This window comes from Lichtheimia ornata, assembly GCF_029851405.1.
Source record: "Lichtheimia ornata isolate CBS 291.66 chromosome Unknown scaffold00006, whole genome shotgun sequence".
NCBI lineage: Eukaryota > Fungi > Mucoromycota > Mucoromycetes > Mucorales > Lichtheimiaceae > Lichtheimia > Lichtheimia ornata.
In genome coordinates this window covers 519,302-537,882 of record NW_026695326.1, presented here as the reverse complement: position 1 = coordinate 537,882, position 18,581 = coordinate 519,302, and the positions used below count along the sequence as shown (strand labels likewise).

Genomic DNA, 18,581 nt, shown 5'->3' with positions numbered 1-18,581 from the left:
GACACGCACCTTTTTCTCGATAACTGTGTGAAGATGTTCATGCCGTTCACTATCGTATTAAAGGATCGCACAGTGACAAAGGTATCTCAGCCCCCTTCCGAAAGTGATATTCAAAATGATGCTCAAAAAAGACACACCCGATCGCATGTCCTTTCATGTACGTGGGGCTTACAGGTATATGGTAAGTCATTTTGTTTCACATGCAGCTGAACTTACGCATGGGAACATGCAATGAGCTCCTTTTTTTCCATCATGATGCTATCCAATATGCATTGCATTTGATTGAGTAGCACCCTGGATCATCTTTTTCATCAGCAATGTTAAGCTTGCATAAGTCATTAATAAGAATCACTTGCAAGATCATCTTTTTACCCATCAAACTCAAAGTCAAGGTTTAAGGGTGCAACCAGTAGTGTGATCGTCGTACCGGTGTATAGGTTTGTTTTGAAAACATCTTAGGCGCTGTTTATGCATGCATGCATGAATCATCATAAAGGGAAGGAAGAGCAAAAAGCGGTCATTGAGCACTGCTTGTTGTATATAAAAAGGTTATACCCAGAGAAGGGGATAACTATCGCCTTTTTGAAAATGCTTTCTTCGAGACCCTCCGTTCAAGCAAACCAAACGAAAAGCTACTATCATGCTATCTTTGAAAACAACCCTGATCAACGCTATGCTATCTCTGATACGGAGCCCCTTTTGATTGATGGCGACAATCCTGAACACCACTATTCATTTCAACAGCTACGTCAACATGTTCTCACCTTTTCAGCTGTATTGCGAGATGAACAACCTTTCAATGTGAAACGAGGAGACCTTATTACTCTGTATGCTCCTAACGATGTACGTATGATGAAAACAGGACGTCGTTATTGAAAGCTTACCTACATTGATGCCAACACAAGATCGACTTTATGGTTGCCATGCATGGTATCATGGCTGCAGGTAACATGAACACATCCATGTTTCAAAAACGAGGAGCAGCATGGCTTATTTTAACCACGATCGGGATACAGGCGCGATTGCTGCAGTTTTGCCTATTGAGTGTAAATCAAGTCAAGAAGTGGCAGACATTTGCAAACAAGGCTGTCCAACACTAGCAGTGGTGCATGCATCAACCCTTGAAACCATGATAGATGCGCTTGCTGCGTGCATGATGACTGACATTCAAATTGTGGTGATTGGCCAAGATGCCAAGCATGATCCAAAAAATGGCATCCACTCCCTTCACAAGCTTATAGAGCAACCACGTCGTGATGCCGAAGCCATGGTGATGGATCCCAAAGAGAGTGCATTCACAATTTGTACGTCCGGTACAACTGGTCCACGTAAGCTGGCTGCTATTTCGTAAGTAAACTTGTATCATGAATCATGCATGCTATCATGCTAAGGATCGTTCTCGTCTGCTGGCATAGACATGGTGTCGCTGCATTACGTCTAAGCTTCGTACCATGTCCACCGATTACGAACAAGGCACACAGCTATATGCCATGTCAGCCTATAAGTTTGATTCTTGGTAATACGACCACCAACTTAGGGATCCAACAGCGTACACGTACTCTTGTGTGCAAGACACCTCTTTCCGTTGAGAAAATATGTGCCTTGATTGAGAAATTCAAAGTTGAGCATACGTTGGCAGCCCTGTGGACGTTGCTCGATTTTACGCGTAGCCCAGTGGTAGACAAGTATGATTTGTCGTCGCTGAAGGGTATCCTCTCGGGAGGTCAGCATGTCCCCGATGCTGTGATGGAAGCCGTAAAAGCTCGTATCAATGCCGATGTCATTGTCATTTATGGATCCACCGAAAGCTGGTCAGTGTTTTCCAAGTCAACAAATGATGTTGCTCGTAAAGGTAATCATTGACCAATACCATACCACGTGGAAAGAAGTATCCATGTTCACGCTGATATTGTGATGTTTTCAGGGGGTGAAGGCAACCTTTTATTACCACGAGAGGACCTTCGCGTGGTTGACGAGGATGGAAATGGTAAATCATCTTTGGAGGGATACTGCTGCATTGTACCACCCCATGATCTGATATGCGTTTTGATCAATCCAATATCTTGTAGATGCTGCTGTCGGTCAACCAGGGGAGTTATGGGTTAAGAGTCATTTGGCTCTATCGGTATGTGGCAATAATGGATAACAAGGCGCAAGAGTCAATCACATGCTAATGGTATATCCTTTACCATTTCAAAAGAGGTATTACAACAATCCAGAGGCTACAGCAAAGGCATTTAGGGAAGATGGATATTATCGGACCGGTGATTACTTTGTTGTCGATAACGATGGCAATTATCGATACCGTGGCAGGATGTCTGATCGTATTAGAACAAAAGGGAAAACGGTAAATGTCACATGGCATGATCGTGTCTTTCATGATCTCATGATGCATGTACAACTAACACTCGTGCTAATGTAGTTCCCGCCGGCATTTCTTGAAGATCTTTGCGTGCGTAAGCTGAAAGTTGAGAAAGCGCCTCTTACTAACAAGTGATTTTCCCCTAGTATCAATACAGCGATGATATAAAAGAATGTTGTGTTGTTGGTGGATTCAGCAAACGACTTGGATACGAGTTGCCTAGAGCATACGTTGTACTTGTGGGGAATAGTGAGAAGGATCAACAAGCGTTTACCGATGGGCTTGTGTCGTATGTCAACAATCGAGTTCCGCAAGCTGAAATGCAGCTCTCTGGTGGTGCGAAATGCCTAAAAAAGTTACCTTTAACGAAGAGCGATAAGGTTGATCGTTATAAGCTACGGGGTATTGCACAAGAAGAAATCAACTAAGAACCAACATGACTATGAATAAAGGCTTTTGAGCCCTTGCTAATTTTATTCAATTCGACAATGAAGGAGCATACATCTACCATATGTATTGGTTGACTATATGGCAACTATGCATGGATCTACATCTTGTGGAATAGGTATGTATTGAAAGGCACTACCCGTCCACGAAAATTGGCAGCCATTTCGTAGGTGTATCTCATTTGCATGATGCCTCATTTACTTACATCCTCTCTTTCCCAGACACCGTGCTGCCATTCGTCGTCTTTCCACTGTCCCATGTCCACCCATGTCCAATACAGATCACTACTTTTTGGCCTGTCAGCCTGTCAGCACCATCATAGACAACATTGGCACTCAAGTGCGAATCCAGCGTCGTGTTCGTACCCTTATTTGCGAAAGCCCATTGCCGATCGAGCGCTTGTGTACAGTCATTGAGAAATACAAGATCGAACAAATCACAGCTCTCATGTGGACGCTTCTCGAGTTGGCACGTAGCTCTGTGGTGGATCGATTTGACATGTCCTCCTTGAAGTTTATCTTGAGTGGTGGCCAACATGTGCCTGACACTGTTCAAGAAACCATCAAACAGCGCCTTGGCACCGACCTTGTCTCCATCCATGGTGGTACGGAAGCATGGATTGTAAGCAGCAGATCGCTTGGTGATGAAGTCCCCAAAGGTATGATGGAATGGCAGTAGACATCTTGATACATTGTCTCATATGAATCGATGGCACATTTGATTTACGAAGCATGGTAGGTCGCTGTTGCTTGGATACGGTGGTGGCGGTGTTGGTTGCCATGGCTGTAGATTTGCTGCTGGTGGGATGAATGCTACGACATGATGCAATGCTATGCTGTTGAGATGCCTCGGTTGTCACATTAGTGTTACTGCTTTTGCTTTCCGTATGCATCGCGTCTCCCAAGAAGGCATGAAGCTTGATGGTGGTGCCAAATTCTTAGCGCGACTTCCCTTGACCAAATCGGAAAAGTTAGATCGTATGCGCCTTAGATTGCAAGCTGAAGTCGAGGTTGAATAAACATCGTTCTCTCATTATGCTGGAGGTGATACAAATATTCGTAGATGAGGTGGTAGTAGATCTCATTTAGGTTGGATGTCCTTGTTTAAAGATTATCATAAAGAATGCATGCATATACATCATACATCCTTTACATCCTTGTATTTACCCCTTTTTCCACGGCAACAAGGTCTTTACTCTCGTGCTAAACTAACGACTCGTAGGATCGTTACCCTTATAACATGCATGATCGTACTTATATAAAAAGATGCGATGTTGTTACATAAAATTTGTGCGGGTATGACACGCATTTTTCTCGACAACTGTGATATGTAAAGGTTCATGCCGTTCATTGTCGTTAAAGCATCGCATAATGACAGAGGTACTTTGATGTTCTTCTGAAAGTTTCAACATGATGACTAAAGGCGACGCACCCGATCGCATGCGCTTTCATGTACGTGGGGAATACAAGTATATGCAATGTGCTCCTTTTTTCCATCATGTTACTATCCAATATGCATTGCATTTGATTGAGTAGCAGTACACTAAATCATCTCTTTCATAACTCAGCAATGTTAAGCTCGCATAAGGCATTGATAAGAATCACTTGCAAGATCATCTTTTTACCCATCAAACTCAAAGTAAAGCTTTAAGGGAGTAACCAGCCATGAGATCGTCGTACCGGTGCATAGATGTGTTTGGAAAAAGCGTCTTAGGTTTAGGTTATGCATGCATTCATGCATGGATCATCGTAAGGAAAAGAAAGGGCAAAAAGTGGATATTGGGCCACTGCATGTTGTATATAAAAAGGCTATACCGAGAAAAGTGGATAACTATCGCCTTTTTTAATATGCTTTCTTCGAGACCCTCCGTTCAAGCAAACCAAACGAAAAGCTACTATCATGCTATCTTTGAAAACAACCCTGATCAACGCTATGCTATCTCTGATACGGAGCCCCTTTTGATTGATGGCGACAATCCTGAACGCCACTATTCATTTCAGCAGCTACGCCAACATGTTCTCACTTTTTCAGCTGTATTGCGAGATGAACAACCTTTCAATGTGAAACGAGGAGACCTTATTACTCTGTATGTTCCTAACGATGTACGTATGATGAAAACATGACGACGTTATTGAAAGCTTACCTACATTGATGCCAACGAAAAGATCGATTTCATGGTTGCCATGCATGGTATCATGGCTGCAGGTAACATGAACACATCTATGTTTCAAAAACGAGGAGCAGCATGGCTTATTTTTACCATGATCGGGATACAGGTGCGATTGCTGCAGGTTTGCCTATTGAGTGTAAATCAAGCCAAGAAGTGGCAGACCTTTGCAAACAAGCTTGCCCGACACTAGCAGTGGTGCATGCATCAACCCTTGAAACCATGAAAGATGCGCTTGCTGCGTGCATGATGACTGACATTAAAATCGTGGTGATTGGCCAAGACGCCAAACATGATCCAAAGAATGGCATCCACTCCCTTCACAAGCTTATAGAGCAACCACGTGGCGATGCTGAAGCCATGGTGATGGATCCCAAAGAGATTGCATTCACCATTTCTACATCCGGTACAACTGGTCCATGTAAGCTGGCTGCTATTTCGTAAGTAAGCTTGTATCATGAATCATGCATGCTATTATGCTAAGGATCGTTCTTGTCTGTTGGCATAGACATGGTGTTGCTGCATCACGTATAGACTTCGTGTCCTCACGTCCACTGATTACGAACAAGGCACACAGCTATATGCCATGTCGGTCTATGAGCCTTCTTTCTGCTAATGCAATCACCAACTTAGGGATCCAACAGCGTGCACGTGCTCTTGTGTGCAAGATACCTCTTTCCTTTGAGAAAATGTGTGCCTTGATCGAAAATTTCAAAGTTGAGAATACGTTGGCATCCTTGTGGACGTTGCACGATTTTATACAGAGTTCAATGGTAGACAAGTATGATTTGTCGTCGCTGAAGGGTATCTTCTCTGGAGGTCAGCATGTCTCAGTTGCTGTGATGGAAGCTGTAAAAGCTCGTGTCAATGCCGACGTCAATGTCAATTATGGATCCACTGAAAGCTGGTCAGTCCTTTCCAGGTCAACAGCTGATGCTACTCATAAAGGTAATCATTGATCAATACCATACCATGGGGAAAACATTCTTGCTCATGCCCATGTTGTGCTGTTTTCAGGATATGAAAGCAAACTTTTATTGCCGCGAGAGAACCTTCGCGTGGTTGACGAGGATGGAAATGGTAAATCATCTTTGGAGGGACGCTGTTGCGTTGCACCACCCCATGATGCGGTATGTGTTTTGATCAATCCAATATCTTGTAGATGCTGCTGTCGGTCAACCAGGGGAGCTGTGGGTTAAGAGTCATTTGGCTGCATCGGTATGTGGCAATGGGTAACATGATGCAAGAGTGAATCACATGCTAATGGCATATTCTTTAACATTTCAAAAGGGGTATTACAACAACCCAGAGGCTACAGCAAAGGCATTTAGGGAAGATGGATATTATCGGACCGGTGATTACTTTGTTGTCGATAACAATGGCAATTATCAATACCGTGGCAGGATGTCTGATCGTATTAGAGCAAAAGGGAGAACGGTAAATGTCACATGGCATGATCGTGTCTTTCATGATCTCATGATGCATGTACAACTAACACCGGTGATAATGTAGTTCCCGTCGGCATTTCTTGAAGATCTTTGCGTGCGTAAGCTGAAAGTTGAGAAAGCGCCTCTTACTAACAAGTGATTTTCCCTTAGTATCAATACAGCGATGATATAAAAGAATGTTGTGTTGTTGGTGGATTCAGCGAACGACTTGGTTGCGAGTTACCAAGGGCATACGTTGTACTTGTGGAGAATAGTGAGAAGGATCAACAAGCGTTTATCGATGGGCTTGTGTCGTATGTCAACAATCGAGTTCCGCAAGCTGAAATGGAGCTTTCTGGTGGTGCGAAATGCCTAAAAAAGTTGCCTTTAACTAAGAGCGATAAGGTTGATCGTTACAAGCTACGGGGTATTGCACAAGAAGAAATCAACTAAGAATCAACATGACCATGTATAAAGGCTTTTGAGCCCTTGCTGATTTTATTCAACTAGACAAAGGAGCATGCATCTACTGTATCATGCAATGAAAGCCATCTATTTGAAACATTACATATGCTGACAACATTGTCAGTGTCATTTCAACCCGCAAATAAAGCATAATCAACACCCTTTAAAGCAAACTACTAAAGCGAAAAGTGATGTTTTGGTTGTATTCTGCATATAGTTAGGTCCATTTGTACATAGCAATGCATAACCGATTACTCGCTTTGGCAGATAATGGCGCGACACAGAACCAAGATAACGGATCGCTGGATATAGAGAGCAAGAGGATTAATGAGTAGCCTATCCTACCCACCATCCAAGACTATGTCCAGGGATACAAGGGTAAATGACAATGATTTTGCATGGCTGCTGAAATAGCACAAGAGAAATGGGACACTTGTTATTGCAAAAAAGGGACACATGCACGCGATCGCAGATTGGGGGAGAGCTAAACTACTTATATATACGATAATGTTATGCTTTCCTCAAGACATTTTTTCTATTTGCTTCCTCTTCCATCTTCAAGTAAAATGCTTCCACAACCCGAAGGCACACTTCACTACCGAACAATCCCCTTTAATTTCACCGATCACTGTATGTATGAAAATTTTCTTGCTGTTTTTGAATGATGGACTAATAATTGCAACATCCCCCCCACGCACCATAGTGACGGCATCCAACGTATTTCAGCCACTGCCAAATGCATTCTCGCCACAAGAACGCATGGTGTTGCAAACTTCAGGGCAATTACAACGTCTTTTATCGGCATTCTTTAATGCACCGAGCCGTGTAGAAATACTCTATAATGACATTGTGCCTTATCAATCGTCGCCATTTTTATCAGATGATGAAGATGAGAGCGTATCCAATGTTACTACAACCGACATCTTAAATGATCATCAAGAAGGTTTAACGACCAATACAAGGAAGGATACCCCATCAAGTAGCAAGCTTGACATGTGCTTTGAACGCAAGATTTGTATGTACTTTGGTGACCGGATGGCGTATGAAGCTGAATCCATGGTGATTCCACGAACCAGCGAAACTTTGGACTTGCTCGCAGTACACCATTATGGACTTGGTCAAATATTTGCGTAAGTATACAACAAGCATCGTCATCAATACTGCTTTGAAGGAGAAGGAGAAGAAGGAGGCACAATAGGGGGGGCTGGTTGGTTCCAATTGAAGGGTGAAAGGATGATAATCAAGTAAAGGCTTGTATCTTTTTACTAACATTATGTACATACATTGCTTGTAAACATGTACGTGTAGTCATCAGCAACGTTCTCCTGATTTTACTTTGCATGCTGTGGGACGACATGGAGATCATCCTGGCTGCAGCTTTTGGAGGGACTATTCACTCGCTATCCCTGGTATCATTGATTGCTATATCCGTGAGACGTTTGTGGAAGGGTTGCTCGATGACGTTGATGATATCAAAAGGGATAGCTACAGCCAAAGACGTAGCCATGGCAACGGCACAATTTGGTACAATGCTGCCGATCCTAATAATAGTAATACTAATACGTAGTAGCTGTACAATGGATACTATTCCCTTAATACCAATGGACCATTTGCTGTACTGTAACAATGCTATATTTTATTGATAGGAGGATCATACATGTCGACTGCAGTGTGTGCATGGCTCGATTGAGCACTGTGGGTGTCATGGAGTGGATAGCTATCATTCCCTGTCTCAGCACCAAGCAAACGGGAATTATCAGCTTGCTCGTTTGATGTTGTGTAAGCAGGTTGTTGTTGTTGTTGTTGATGGTGGTGAAATCTGTTGGATGTTGTTTCAAATCGATGCATGACCGCGTCTTTGAAGGTGGAAATACGTGTCTTGTAGGGATGGTGACATGTCGCGTGTGCCAATGCGGGATAGTATTGTCGATATGCGAAAAATGCGCATCCAAAACCTACATCACGTGCCGTCATGTGAGCCCCATCATGATCATAGACGCGCCAAATTGACAACATACCCAATAAAGAGCCAACAAAAACATCCTGCCAATGATGTCGATAATCCGAAGTTCTGGAAATGGCTACCAACAATGCACCAATAATGGGGAATGCGAAAATGAAGCCTTTGTATGTATGCTATACATGGTCCAGAGGATAATCGTAAGATGATGACAAGCGATAGTGTATGTGCTTCATCCTGTTACTTACCCCACGCTCATCAAACATTTGCATCTTGCCTGCAATATAGAATGCAAGATAAGCCAAGCCGGCAAATGAAACTAAAGCCACATATTAATTTCATGCTGATCATCATCCAATTTGGTTCTCCTGATTCTTGCTTACATGAAGAATGTCCACTAGGAAAGCTCTTGAAACCATCAATCATCATGTGGGTATCCATGGGTGTAGTGCATATGGTATAGTTGGACATGCCAAAGGTTGGATCATGAGCGTCTGCTGGTGGTTGACAACGGTCGATGAAATCGGGTCTAGGTCGGCCCACAGTAATCTTCCTCTTATTATTAGTTTCATCCATACCAACTTATATATCCACCATCACTTACTTTTGTAACCGATGTCAACATACAGCACATGCTCAGACTTAGACAAAGACCTACATGAAAACGCGAGCTCCATAAATAGACTCGTTCCAGGATCACATGTCATCACTCATATATCCACTTTACCTAGCACGGCGCTATGAAAATCCACAATGCTACGCTTGAAACCAAGAGAAAGGACTGCCATGATGATAATCGGTACAATGAAACAAATGACCTTTTGATAATAAATGTCATGGTGAGTGGTTGTGGTTGTTGCTAAGCACGTATTGTATCCACGCCTAATCTTTGCCGACACACACACACACACACACACATACACAGGCACATGAAACCTCCCACCAGAATACAACTTACACCAACAACCCACATGGGTACGGAATCTTTGGGTGAATGGGGATGCATAATTGTCTTGTCTTCAAGAGAGAATTCACGTAGGAATGGGGTAATACGATCGATGCCAAAGAAGGCACCTGCCATTACTGCCACGAGAATCCAGTCCGGTAGATATGACAGAATGATTTTCCTTGTGCTTGGGTGTTTCCAGTCGACTCGTAAGGACATGACAAGAGGTGAATTGTCGTGGCGGTAGAAAGGGAGAATGAGGAGGAGGAGGAAGAAGAGGAGGAGTTAGATAAGTGTAAAAATGCCGGATTCAAGTTGCTCTTAGTTTTGTGTAGGCGACCTTGTACAACGATCTCGTGTAACACAGCCAAGACAAGCCAGCTTTTTTTACACAATCCCGGGTCAGGAAAAGAGATGAAAATGCATGATGAGGGGGAAAACATCATATTATGGATGAATAAAAGTAAAAGATTACAGTAAAATGAATAGCTATGTATGAAGGAAGGAAGGAAAGGAATGATGCAGACAAGGAGAATGGATATACAGCAACAGCATAAATGAATGAATGATGATGTCGTCGTCGTCGTCTTTCTCTACATTGTGCTTGATGATGAGGATTCTCCTGATTGTGTGATTCGGCGGTTAGGATCGACGAGTTGTTGTTGTTGCTCAAGGTCTTCCATATCAGCAGCCGTTGAAATCATCACCATGCAAGGGAGACAACATCCTGCACAGCAACATAATAATGCCTATATACATGATGTATAAAAATTAGAGAGAGAGAGCTGTGGTACCTGCATTACATGTGAAACTTGACGTACCAACACAATGAACAGCGGAACAAACACCGTCGCCATTCGAATATAGTTGATGCCGTCCAACCGACGAGCCAATAAGCCAATAAGTGCATAGGCCAAGGCACCCACCACAACCAACGCCACAACACCAAGTACCACAGACACCTTGCCTTGGTGAGCAAGTTCGGGCTGAGCTGTTAAGCGGCTATACGTGGCGTAGCTCATTGCCAGCTGCACTCCATACTTGACTGCCACCACATACAAGGGAATAAATACAACTCCCCACGAGCATTGAATGGTGCCATCGATACGCGTTGCAATAAGAACAAACAAGACCAATCGAATGGCAAATAACCAGAATTGCTTGAATACAAGGATGGGGATCTGCCGTTTATCCACCCTGGCACCACCAGCACGTATAGCCAATGTAAATGCCACTGCTTGCAATACAAAGTGGATTCCTTCAAGGATAAAGTAGGGAATAAAGATGACAGCCGCAGACCAATTCACTCGTTCATCAAGACGAAGGACAATAAAGATTTGGAACAAGAGCACGAGGATCCAATAAAGAACAAAGACACCTTGTTGCATGACACGTAATCTTCGTCGAGCAGCCTTGCGTTGAGCTCGTTTGGTTTCATCATCGTCATCGTGGTCGTCATCATCGTCATCATCATCCTTATCATTTCGAAGGGCCTTGATAAAGTACTTGACAACCATGTATCCAAGGATGGCATTGACAATCCATAATGGGATCCAAACAACACCCCAACTCCAGAGAACAATCTCGTCGATACGCACCGTCAAAAAGGCGAAAAAGATAATCAACAATGCAAAGACAAGGCCGATGGTGAAGAACAACGAAAAGAGCATCGATTCTATCTCGGGATCAAACAAAGGGCTGGCAACCGTATCCATCATTTGCAATCCTAATTCGCCATAACGATCGTACACTCGTCGTTTTTGCTCGTCGCTTAACACCTGATCATCATCATCATCATCCATAAGTAAGGGTTGTCCTCTCTATATCGAGATCCACACACTTACCTCGTAAGCAACACTGATACTTTTGAACTATAAAGAGGGAGGATCGTTGTTAGAACCAAGGGATAGGTTGTATTTGCAAAGATGGTATACCTGGTCAGCACTATCAGGGTTCTTATCAGGATGATAACGTAGGGCTAGTCGTCGATACGCCTGTCAAGAGAAATGCATGGCGAGATCAGCGATTCTGTTTTCTACGTGGATCGGCGGGTGCCATTGAACCATGGGGTACCTTTTTGATCTCCTCAGGCGTAGCAGACTTTGATACACCGAGCGTTTCATAGTATGCCGTTGTATTCCTCTCCATAGGAAAGTGTAAAGTAATAAGAAATAGAAGGAGTTAAGAAAAAAAAACACTCGCACCCACACCAACGCACACTCACACAATTGCCACCTGCTTGGCACACACACACACTCTCTCTTGTCTCGGTTCACAGTCCGCACGAGATACCTCATTTAGCTATTCCACGTCCACCCTTCCTTTCCTTTTAACACGTGCATCACATGTCATTTTGTTGTGTGTTCACCATCATGACCACTACCGCCGCGCTTTAACAATCTATCAACCCATTCATCTTTGAAAGAGGCAATGCATCGTAGTATGTGGGTGTTTGTTTTCTTTATTCATTGTTGATGTAACAATTACCAAAAGTACATATATGGATTTGCTCCTTTTTTTCTTGTGCAATAAATCCCTTCATACCAATGTTACGCCTTCTTCAATAATGCTCGAAGTTTGTCATCCACTTTGAGATCTTGGATCGATTTTTCAACTTTGGGCCGTTCATCACCATTCCACACAGATCGCATTTGTAAGCGCTCCTTCAATTGCTCACGTTTTCTATCCATGGCCTTGACTTTGCGTTCAAACAAATAAAACAGCACCTCGGCACGTTCGAGTGTTTCACGCAGATTAATTGTTCCCGTAAGCTCATTGATGTACTATGCAACATTCATTAAGTTAGGGATGCCTTACTACTCCCATCTTTTGTGCTTACCTTGAGCACCTCATCAAATTGCTGTAGATCCAACAAGACTTGTCTATGCTTATCAAGAACAGCCAGGGCGATAAACATGATCATTTGGGGCGAGAGATGGTCCGTCCATAAAACCTGCATGATCATGATCATCATCATTTAGTCATGTTTACATACATACATACATCATTCCAAGCATGTCTCCTCCTCCTTACCTCCCATAATTGGATCACATCATCCCATTCAAACTCGCGTTTAAACCATACAAGTAACCATCGGAAGCAAAAGAATAGATTGGACGTCTCGGTTTCCTCAAAGTGCTTGTAAAGGGGTGCATCCATAAATCGAATCAACGCATCCAATGTTTGTAACTGGCCATGCATACCCGACTGGTCAATAAAAAAGTTGCATTGGACGCGGTTCATGAATTGTACAAAGCACCAAAAGGCCATCTCCTCGGTCCCCATAGCCACAAAGATGGGTGCTAATAAATCAGACATGCCTTGCACATAGCCAAGCTCCGTATTGTGAAAGTTGTAGGTGACCAAGATGTCTTTCATAATCTCCATGTTGGCATTGGTACCCACTGCCATATCCGGGTCAGGATTGGGTAAGTCTTCGCCTTCAAATACAGCAATGGTCCTATCCGTTCGATGCACGTCCTTGTCTATTTCACGCACAAATGAGTGTGTGAGTGGTGTGTGTAGATGATTTCACTCTTTTGCTATTGAACTTACCTATCCGATGCTTCTCATCCATGAAATGTTTGGTACTACGCACCTCTGTATCGTTAAACCAACGTGCCTTGAATTCGTAATATTCATCCACTTTGCTGCGACGGATGGCTTCACGTTCATCAAAGGTGCTGTCCCATGGATAAATGCCAAGAATAAACTTCCAAGCTTCAATTCGGACATCGGGATGCAAACCAGCTCGAAAAACGAGACCTAGCACATGTCGCTCTGTAACTCGTAGTTTGCCTTCATCATCAAAGAAATCCACCCATTCTTCAGGTTCGATAGGGTCTCGTCTTGTGTGTGTAGGTGTGGGCTATACGTGTATAGATCATTTAGCCTCACCCTGTGCAATAGGCATGTACTACTTACCATGTTCATTTCAGGCATGTCATTGAGTAACCCTTCAGGGTCATCCACTCGCCACCATTCATTTGCCGAGTTTTCATTCTCATCTCCCCTAAGATAAAAGCACAATGAATACACCAAATCATCATCATCGTCATTGGATCATTATTACCATTGGGCGAGATAATAGGTAGCACGATCATAGTCGTTCATTGTTTGTTGAACGGTGTCATTGTTACGCATCGCTTGAACAGATGGGGGTAACAGGGGTATAATGGCCTTGGCAATAGGATGATCAAGCACGTGAGCTAATATGACAAGCAAGCGGTTTGGATGTAAATGTCAGCGATGGGTGATAGAGTACGTAAAAGTAACGGCACGTGGCCCAATCTCTTACCGGCAGTATCCCGAGAGAACCTTGTGATACGTGAAAATCGTTCCAGAATATTGAATCGTGCATCTCGAATGGCTTGATGAAGTTGAGCATCGGTAGCGGTTTGTCGTGGTGTTGATGCTGAAGATGATGTGGATGAAGATCGCAGTAATGGATGGCGATAAGTGGAATCGCCGCTGTCGGGTATAGTATTATTCACACCATCTGTGGGTTGCTGTACAAGGTACGTGTATTCATCATCTGGCACTCTACATCACACAAATCAATCATTGGGTTCATTACTGATAAATGCTACTTACCTTTGAGTCACGACAAAGGCACCTAAAATGTCGATAATATCATATCCAGGCCATGATGCATTTGCATGATACCATAGCGGCCGTAGTACATCCCCTTGTCGCGTTGTGATAATAATGGATCCATGATCATCGTTTTGTATTGCTGGCTGATGGCTGGATGATGGTGGACACACGTATAATGAATAGATATCGGCTATGGGTATCAACATGGCTTCACCTTCGCCTGAATTCCAAGCAATGTTGGGAAACCCTGTGTAACAGCATTCATGAATACATGTATACATCTTGACATTCCATCCTTTTCGTTGCGTTACCTTGCTCTGATGCCAACGTGCCATCCAATCCAATAAATGTACCAAGATCTTGAGTGTCTATTAAGTGTTCGGGTATCCAAGCAAGAGCAATATCAACTTGTGCCTGGAGAGATGGATACTATATCAGTAATGAAATTCTAGCAAGTAGCAGAAGCAGTCGTCATTGCACAAGCTATGCTTACTTGGTTCCTTGAGACAATAGAAAGAAAGCCATGAATGTCTTGGCTATACCCGACATCGAGCGATCGAACAAAGAATCCAGACTTTGTGTAAATCAGACGCAGTGCATGTTGTCCTTGAGTTGACATTGGCTCTGACTGTGGTAGTAGATAATACGTTGAAGTTGCTGCTGCAGGTGGTTTTGGCGGTAACGGTGGAGGAGCTGGAGTTGGTGTTGGTGGAGGGTTGTACCAAGTGGTCTGTAACAGGTACGGAGAAGATGAGTAAAACGATTGACGACATTAATAAAAGAAGTCTTTTTTTCTACCTCAAAGGGATTAGTAGAAGCGGACGGTATTTGTGGATAGAGAGGTGCGTATTGATATTGAGGATGATGGTTACTGTTGTTGTTGTTAATAGAACGCCCGCCACCCATGGTGAAATGTAGTTTATGCGAAAAGAAGAGTGTCTTGGCCGGCCCCTTAAATCTCAGGTGAAAGGTCGGTACTTATATATGTGGTGGTCCAAGCAGCTTGGCAGTACAATGTTTCCCCCCACAAGCTCCCCCAAATTTCTCTTGGCTCTATTGTATTGTACTCTATATCATTTTATTGACTACTAAGCAACTTTTTGACAGCATCACTGACAGCTTTCTTATCAGCACCTTCATGAGTCCATGCCTTCATCACCTTGCCCATGTCACGAATAGACGTAGCTCCCACTTGTTCAATGATACTCTTGACTTGTGCTTCAATCTCTTCAGTGGACATTTGTTCGGGAAGGTAGCGTTGCAATACAGCAAGCTCGGCTTGTTCTTGTTCTGCTAATTCAGGTCGACCACCTGCTTTGTATTGACCGATGGCATCTTGACGACGCTTGACCAACTTTTGGATCACACTCAATACGGCAGCTTCCTCGCTTTGACCAGGTTTGGCATTGGGAGACTTGATATAGTAGGTGTAATCACTCAGGATATTCTTGACCACATTTAAATCAGGTTGTGTCTTGGCGCGCATAAACGTCTTGCGATCGTCCTTGAGTCGAGTCAACAAGCCTACGTATAGAGTGATACCCTCATGAGACCAGCCAATCCACCTTTGACATTTCCCAATCGATCGTTCCATTACCTGCAGGTTCAGTGGTGTAAGCACGTGCAAGACGCGTGGTAATCAAACGAGTAGCTGCGATCGTACGAAGCATAGCGTCGGGAGCAAGTTGAGTAGTGTGTATGTAAAGAAAGAAAATAAATACGGCCAAAGTGCGGGCTTAAAGTAGTCGTCAATCAACCCTGGCTCGCTCTCTGTACTTTACATCTCACCACCACTGTCAACTTTCTCACTGGTTACTCGGCATATCCATATCCGATGAAATTGACGATGAGGTTGTATAATGATAGAAGAGTGCTGCTATGGGGATAGGCAGCTACCATTGACCCACATCCTTGTGCGTATTAAAGATCCCCCACTTCTTAGCATTGTTCAAGAAATAAATCCATACGTATGCTCGAGTGTATTCATCATCTTTATGAGATACCACCTATGCTGTAATACTAGCATACAAAGGCTGTACATTATAGCGTTCCTTGGTTACTGTTGCTAGGCTCTACTACTCAAAAGACACAAGGTAGTAGTTGCTTCCAAAATGGTCAAATCAACAAAGATAATAAATATGGCAAACGTTTGTTGATAAATCAATGCTCTTGAATACATTGAATAGCTGTTGTAAAATGATAAGAGGGAAGGACGAGGGGATGATGATAGGGAAGGGCTTTGTTGCTATGTAGTGCACAGCAAAACTGAGAGTGAATGAGTCACAGCATCACCAAACTTGTCTCTTCTTCCTCCTCCACTGTAAGTTTTCACTCCAACACACGCGACGTGCACCCACCCACCCACCTTTTTAACGTGCATTCAACAGTTATGGTAGCCATGCAAGACGAATCGAAGCTCGATCGCTCGGGGGTCATTGACCTTTACCAAACATTTCTCCAAGATCCTGTAAGAGCCAACGCAAACACGCAACTCTTCCTTCATGGTATTCATCCCAATGTCAAACGTATAGGATCTATCGACACCTGTAGCTGTTTTCAAGGCGCTTACCGACTTTTGTCGCAACAATACTGGTAACGTGTAAAAAAGGTATCTAAAAGTGGGATTGGATCTAATACCACTACGTGTAGCACCTACTATGTCCGAGTTTATGGTCACCTTGGAACGTGCAGCGCAATCGATTCGTGACGAGTCAAAGGAATCAGCTCCCCGCATGCAAAACCAACAACACAAGGCAACCATTGCTGCCCTTGCTGGTGTCGATCTTTTTATGCGTTTTGTTACCAGACACTCGCACGACTTTTCGGTAAGAGGAGGATGAGGAAGAAGAAGATAGCATTGTGTGTATGGATGATTGATTGATTGATCTTTTCAATAGCGTTCATCCGAAATTCGCAGCTTTGACGAGTTCAAGGAAAAGCTGTTGCATCGTGCTGGTTTGATTTTGGAAAAGGCCTTCTCTGCTCGTCTTCGTGCTGCTGAAGTGGGTGCCCATTTTGTTCAAGATAATTCGATTGTCCTTGTCCATGCCTATTCTCGTGTGGTCATGAGCGTCCTTCAACATGCCGCCAATGTTCAGCACAAGCGATTCAAGGTCTATGTCACTGAAGGAAGACCCAACAGCGATGGGTAAGTAGATGCAAGGAACCAGGTGATATGCATGATATTGATCCATCTATCATATAGGTTGCAAGCTGTGGACTATCTACGTGAAGCGGGTATCCCATGTAGAGCTGTATTGGACTCGGCTGTCGGATACATTATGGATAAGGTTGATATGGTATTTGTTGGCGCTGAAGGTGTTGTAGAGAATGGTGGTGTGATCAACAAGGTAAGGAGAAGCAAAGAGACATACATTTATATACGTGGGAAATAACTCTATGTTGTATGCAGATCGGCACTTATCAAATTGCATTGGTTGCTAATGCATTGAGCAAGCCCGTTTATGCTGTGGCTGAGAGGTGAGGCGTATTCCATCCTTTTGTATCAACAACATGCTAATAATAATGTGATGTATTATAGTTACAAGTTTGTGCGTGTATATCCATTGAACCAATACGATCTTCCTTCAGCATTACCCGAAATTGTGAGCTTCACTTCTCGACGGAAATCATTTAGCAGCACCCAAGCCGATAGCACAGACCAGCTTGAAGGATCCAACCCATTAGTCGATTATACACCTCCACAATATTTCACATTGCTACTTACGGATCTTGGCGTATTGACACCCAGTGGCGTGAGTGATGAGTTGATCAAGCTGTACCTATAAGAACCGACATCCAACATACACAAACCACGTGGTTGCCAGAGGAAACCCCCACCCCCACCCACCGATTCATCAAAACCAACCCCCCAACAACTACGCTCCGCACACCAATGTATCCCCCCCTCCCCTCGCCACAACCACACACGTACATACTTGCATTGTGCATCTCCTCTGCTAGAAATTGGAAAACAACCGTGTCTTTTGAAATACATCCAAAAAGGACCATCATACGTATAGTGTGTGTATATATATATAAACATAAGTAATGGGATAATATACTAATCTAGGTAGCTTGGGTTACAGCTGTTGTACCTGGAGTTCAAACGAGAGATAAAAAAGCTTTCTCTTGCATTGACATTTGAAAATAGTAATAGATAGCCATGTTCAATCGGCGCCAAATATCGGTCGGCCAATCATTTCTCGGTA

At 43.4% G+C, this 18,581-nt stretch overlaps 9 protein-coding genes across 9 annotated transcripts; 5 read left to right on the top strand and 4 right to left on the bottom strand.

Annotated features, from left to right (window-relative positions):
• Positions 1-588: 588 nt before the first annotated feature.
• O0I10_002349 (uncharacterized protein) lies at positions 589-2,790 on the top strand (the record flags this gene model as incomplete). Its single annotated transcript, XM_058482433.1, has 9 exons — positions 589-843; positions 906-945; positions 1,017-1,347; positions 1,416-1,852; positions 1,925-1,987; positions 2,070-2,125; positions 2,201-2,347; positions 2,423-2,452; positions 2,509-2,790. 9 exons carry the CDS (start codon positions 589-591, stop codon positions 2,788-2,790), a joined length of 1,641 nt encoding a protein of 546 aa, XP_058346931.1.
• Positions 2,791-3,076: 286 nt separating this feature from the next.
• Positions 3,077-3,827, top strand: O0I10_002348 (uncharacterized protein; the record flags this gene model as incomplete). The annotated part of the gene is made up of 2 exons (XM_058482432.1): positions 3,077-3,467; positions 3,715-3,827. 2 exons carry the CDS (start codon positions 3,077-3,079, stop codon positions 3,825-3,827), a joined length of 504 nt encoding a protein of 167 aa, XP_058346930.1.
• Positions 3,828-4,656: 829 nt separating this feature from the next.
• Positions 4,657-6,856, top strand: O0I10_002347 (uncharacterized protein; the record flags this gene model as incomplete). The annotated part of the gene is made up of 9 exons (XM_058482431.1): positions 4,657-4,911; positions 4,975-5,014; positions 5,086-5,416; positions 5,485-5,924; positions 5,994-6,056; positions 6,139-6,194; positions 6,267-6,413; positions 6,489-6,518; positions 6,575-6,856. The coding sequence occupies 9 exons, from the start codon at positions 4,657-4,659 to the stop codon at positions 6,854-6,856; spliced, it is 1,644 nt and encodes a 547-aa protein (XP_058346929.1).
• Positions 6,857-7,434: 578 nt separating this feature from the next.
• On the top strand, positions 7,435-8,435 carry O0I10_002346 (uncharacterized protein; the record flags this gene model as incomplete). Its single annotated transcript, XM_058482430.1, has 3 exons — positions 7,435-7,498; positions 7,572-7,998; positions 8,177-8,435. The coding sequence occupies 3 exons, from the start codon at positions 7,435-7,437 to the stop codon at positions 8,433-8,435; spliced, it is 750 nt and encodes a 249-aa protein (XP_058346928.1).
• Positions 8,436-8,497: 62 nt separating this feature from the next.
• On the bottom strand, positions 8,498-9,993 carry O0I10_002345 (uncharacterized protein; the record flags this gene model as incomplete). The annotated part of the gene is made up of 7 exons (XM_058482429.1): positions 8,498-8,823; positions 8,887-9,004; positions 9,077-9,147; positions 9,212-9,377; positions 9,433-9,482; positions 9,556-9,646; positions 9,787-9,993. 7 exons carry the CDS (start codon positions 9,991-9,993, stop codon positions 8,498-8,500), a joined length of 1,029 nt encoding a protein of 342 aa, XP_058346927.1.
• A 374-nt stretch (positions 9,994-10,367) lies between these two features.
• Positions 10,368-11,922, bottom strand: O0I10_002344 (uncharacterized protein; the record flags this gene model as incomplete). The annotated part of the gene is made up of 5 exons (XM_058482428.1): positions 10,368-10,523; positions 10,596-11,552; positions 11,619-11,645; positions 11,709-11,768; positions 11,848-11,922. The coding sequence occupies 5 exons, from the start codon at positions 11,920-11,922 to the stop codon at positions 10,368-10,370; spliced, it is 1,275 nt and encodes a 424-aa protein (XP_058346926.1).
• Positions 11,923-12,323: 401 nt separating this feature from the next.
• Positions 12,324-15,276, bottom strand: O0I10_002343 (uncharacterized protein; the record flags this gene model as incomplete). Its single annotated transcript, XM_058482427.1, has 11 exons — positions 12,324-12,557; positions 12,614-12,727; positions 12,808-13,259; positions 13,330-13,642; positions 13,699-13,786; positions 13,847-13,982; positions 14,072-14,316; positions 14,368-14,617; positions 14,682-14,784; positions 14,864-15,100; positions 15,169-15,276. The coding sequence occupies 11 exons, from the start codon at positions 15,274-15,276 to the stop codon at positions 12,324-12,326; spliced, it is 2,280 nt and encodes a 759-aa protein (XP_058346925.1).
• A 172-nt stretch (positions 15,277-15,448) lies between these two features.
• O0I10_002342 (uncharacterized protein) lies at positions 15,449-16,040 on the bottom strand (the record flags this gene model as incomplete). The annotated part of the gene is made up of 2 exons (XM_058482426.1): positions 15,449-15,894; positions 15,968-16,040. The coding sequence occupies 2 exons, from the start codon at positions 16,038-16,040 to the stop codon at positions 15,449-15,451; spliced, it is 519 nt and encodes a 172-aa protein (XP_058346924.1).
• A 719-nt stretch (positions 16,041-16,759) lies between these two features.
• On the top strand, positions 16,760-18,158 carry O0I10_002341 (uncharacterized protein; the record flags this gene model as incomplete). Its single annotated transcript, XM_058482425.1, has 7 exons — positions 16,760-16,837; positions 16,902-16,962; positions 17,020-17,195; positions 17,268-17,518; positions 17,576-17,720; positions 17,783-17,850; positions 17,912-18,158. 7 exons carry the CDS (start codon positions 16,760-16,762, stop codon positions 18,156-18,158), a joined length of 1,026 nt encoding a protein of 341 aa, XP_058346923.1.
• Between the last annotated feature and the right edge of the window lie 423 nt (positions 18,159-18,581).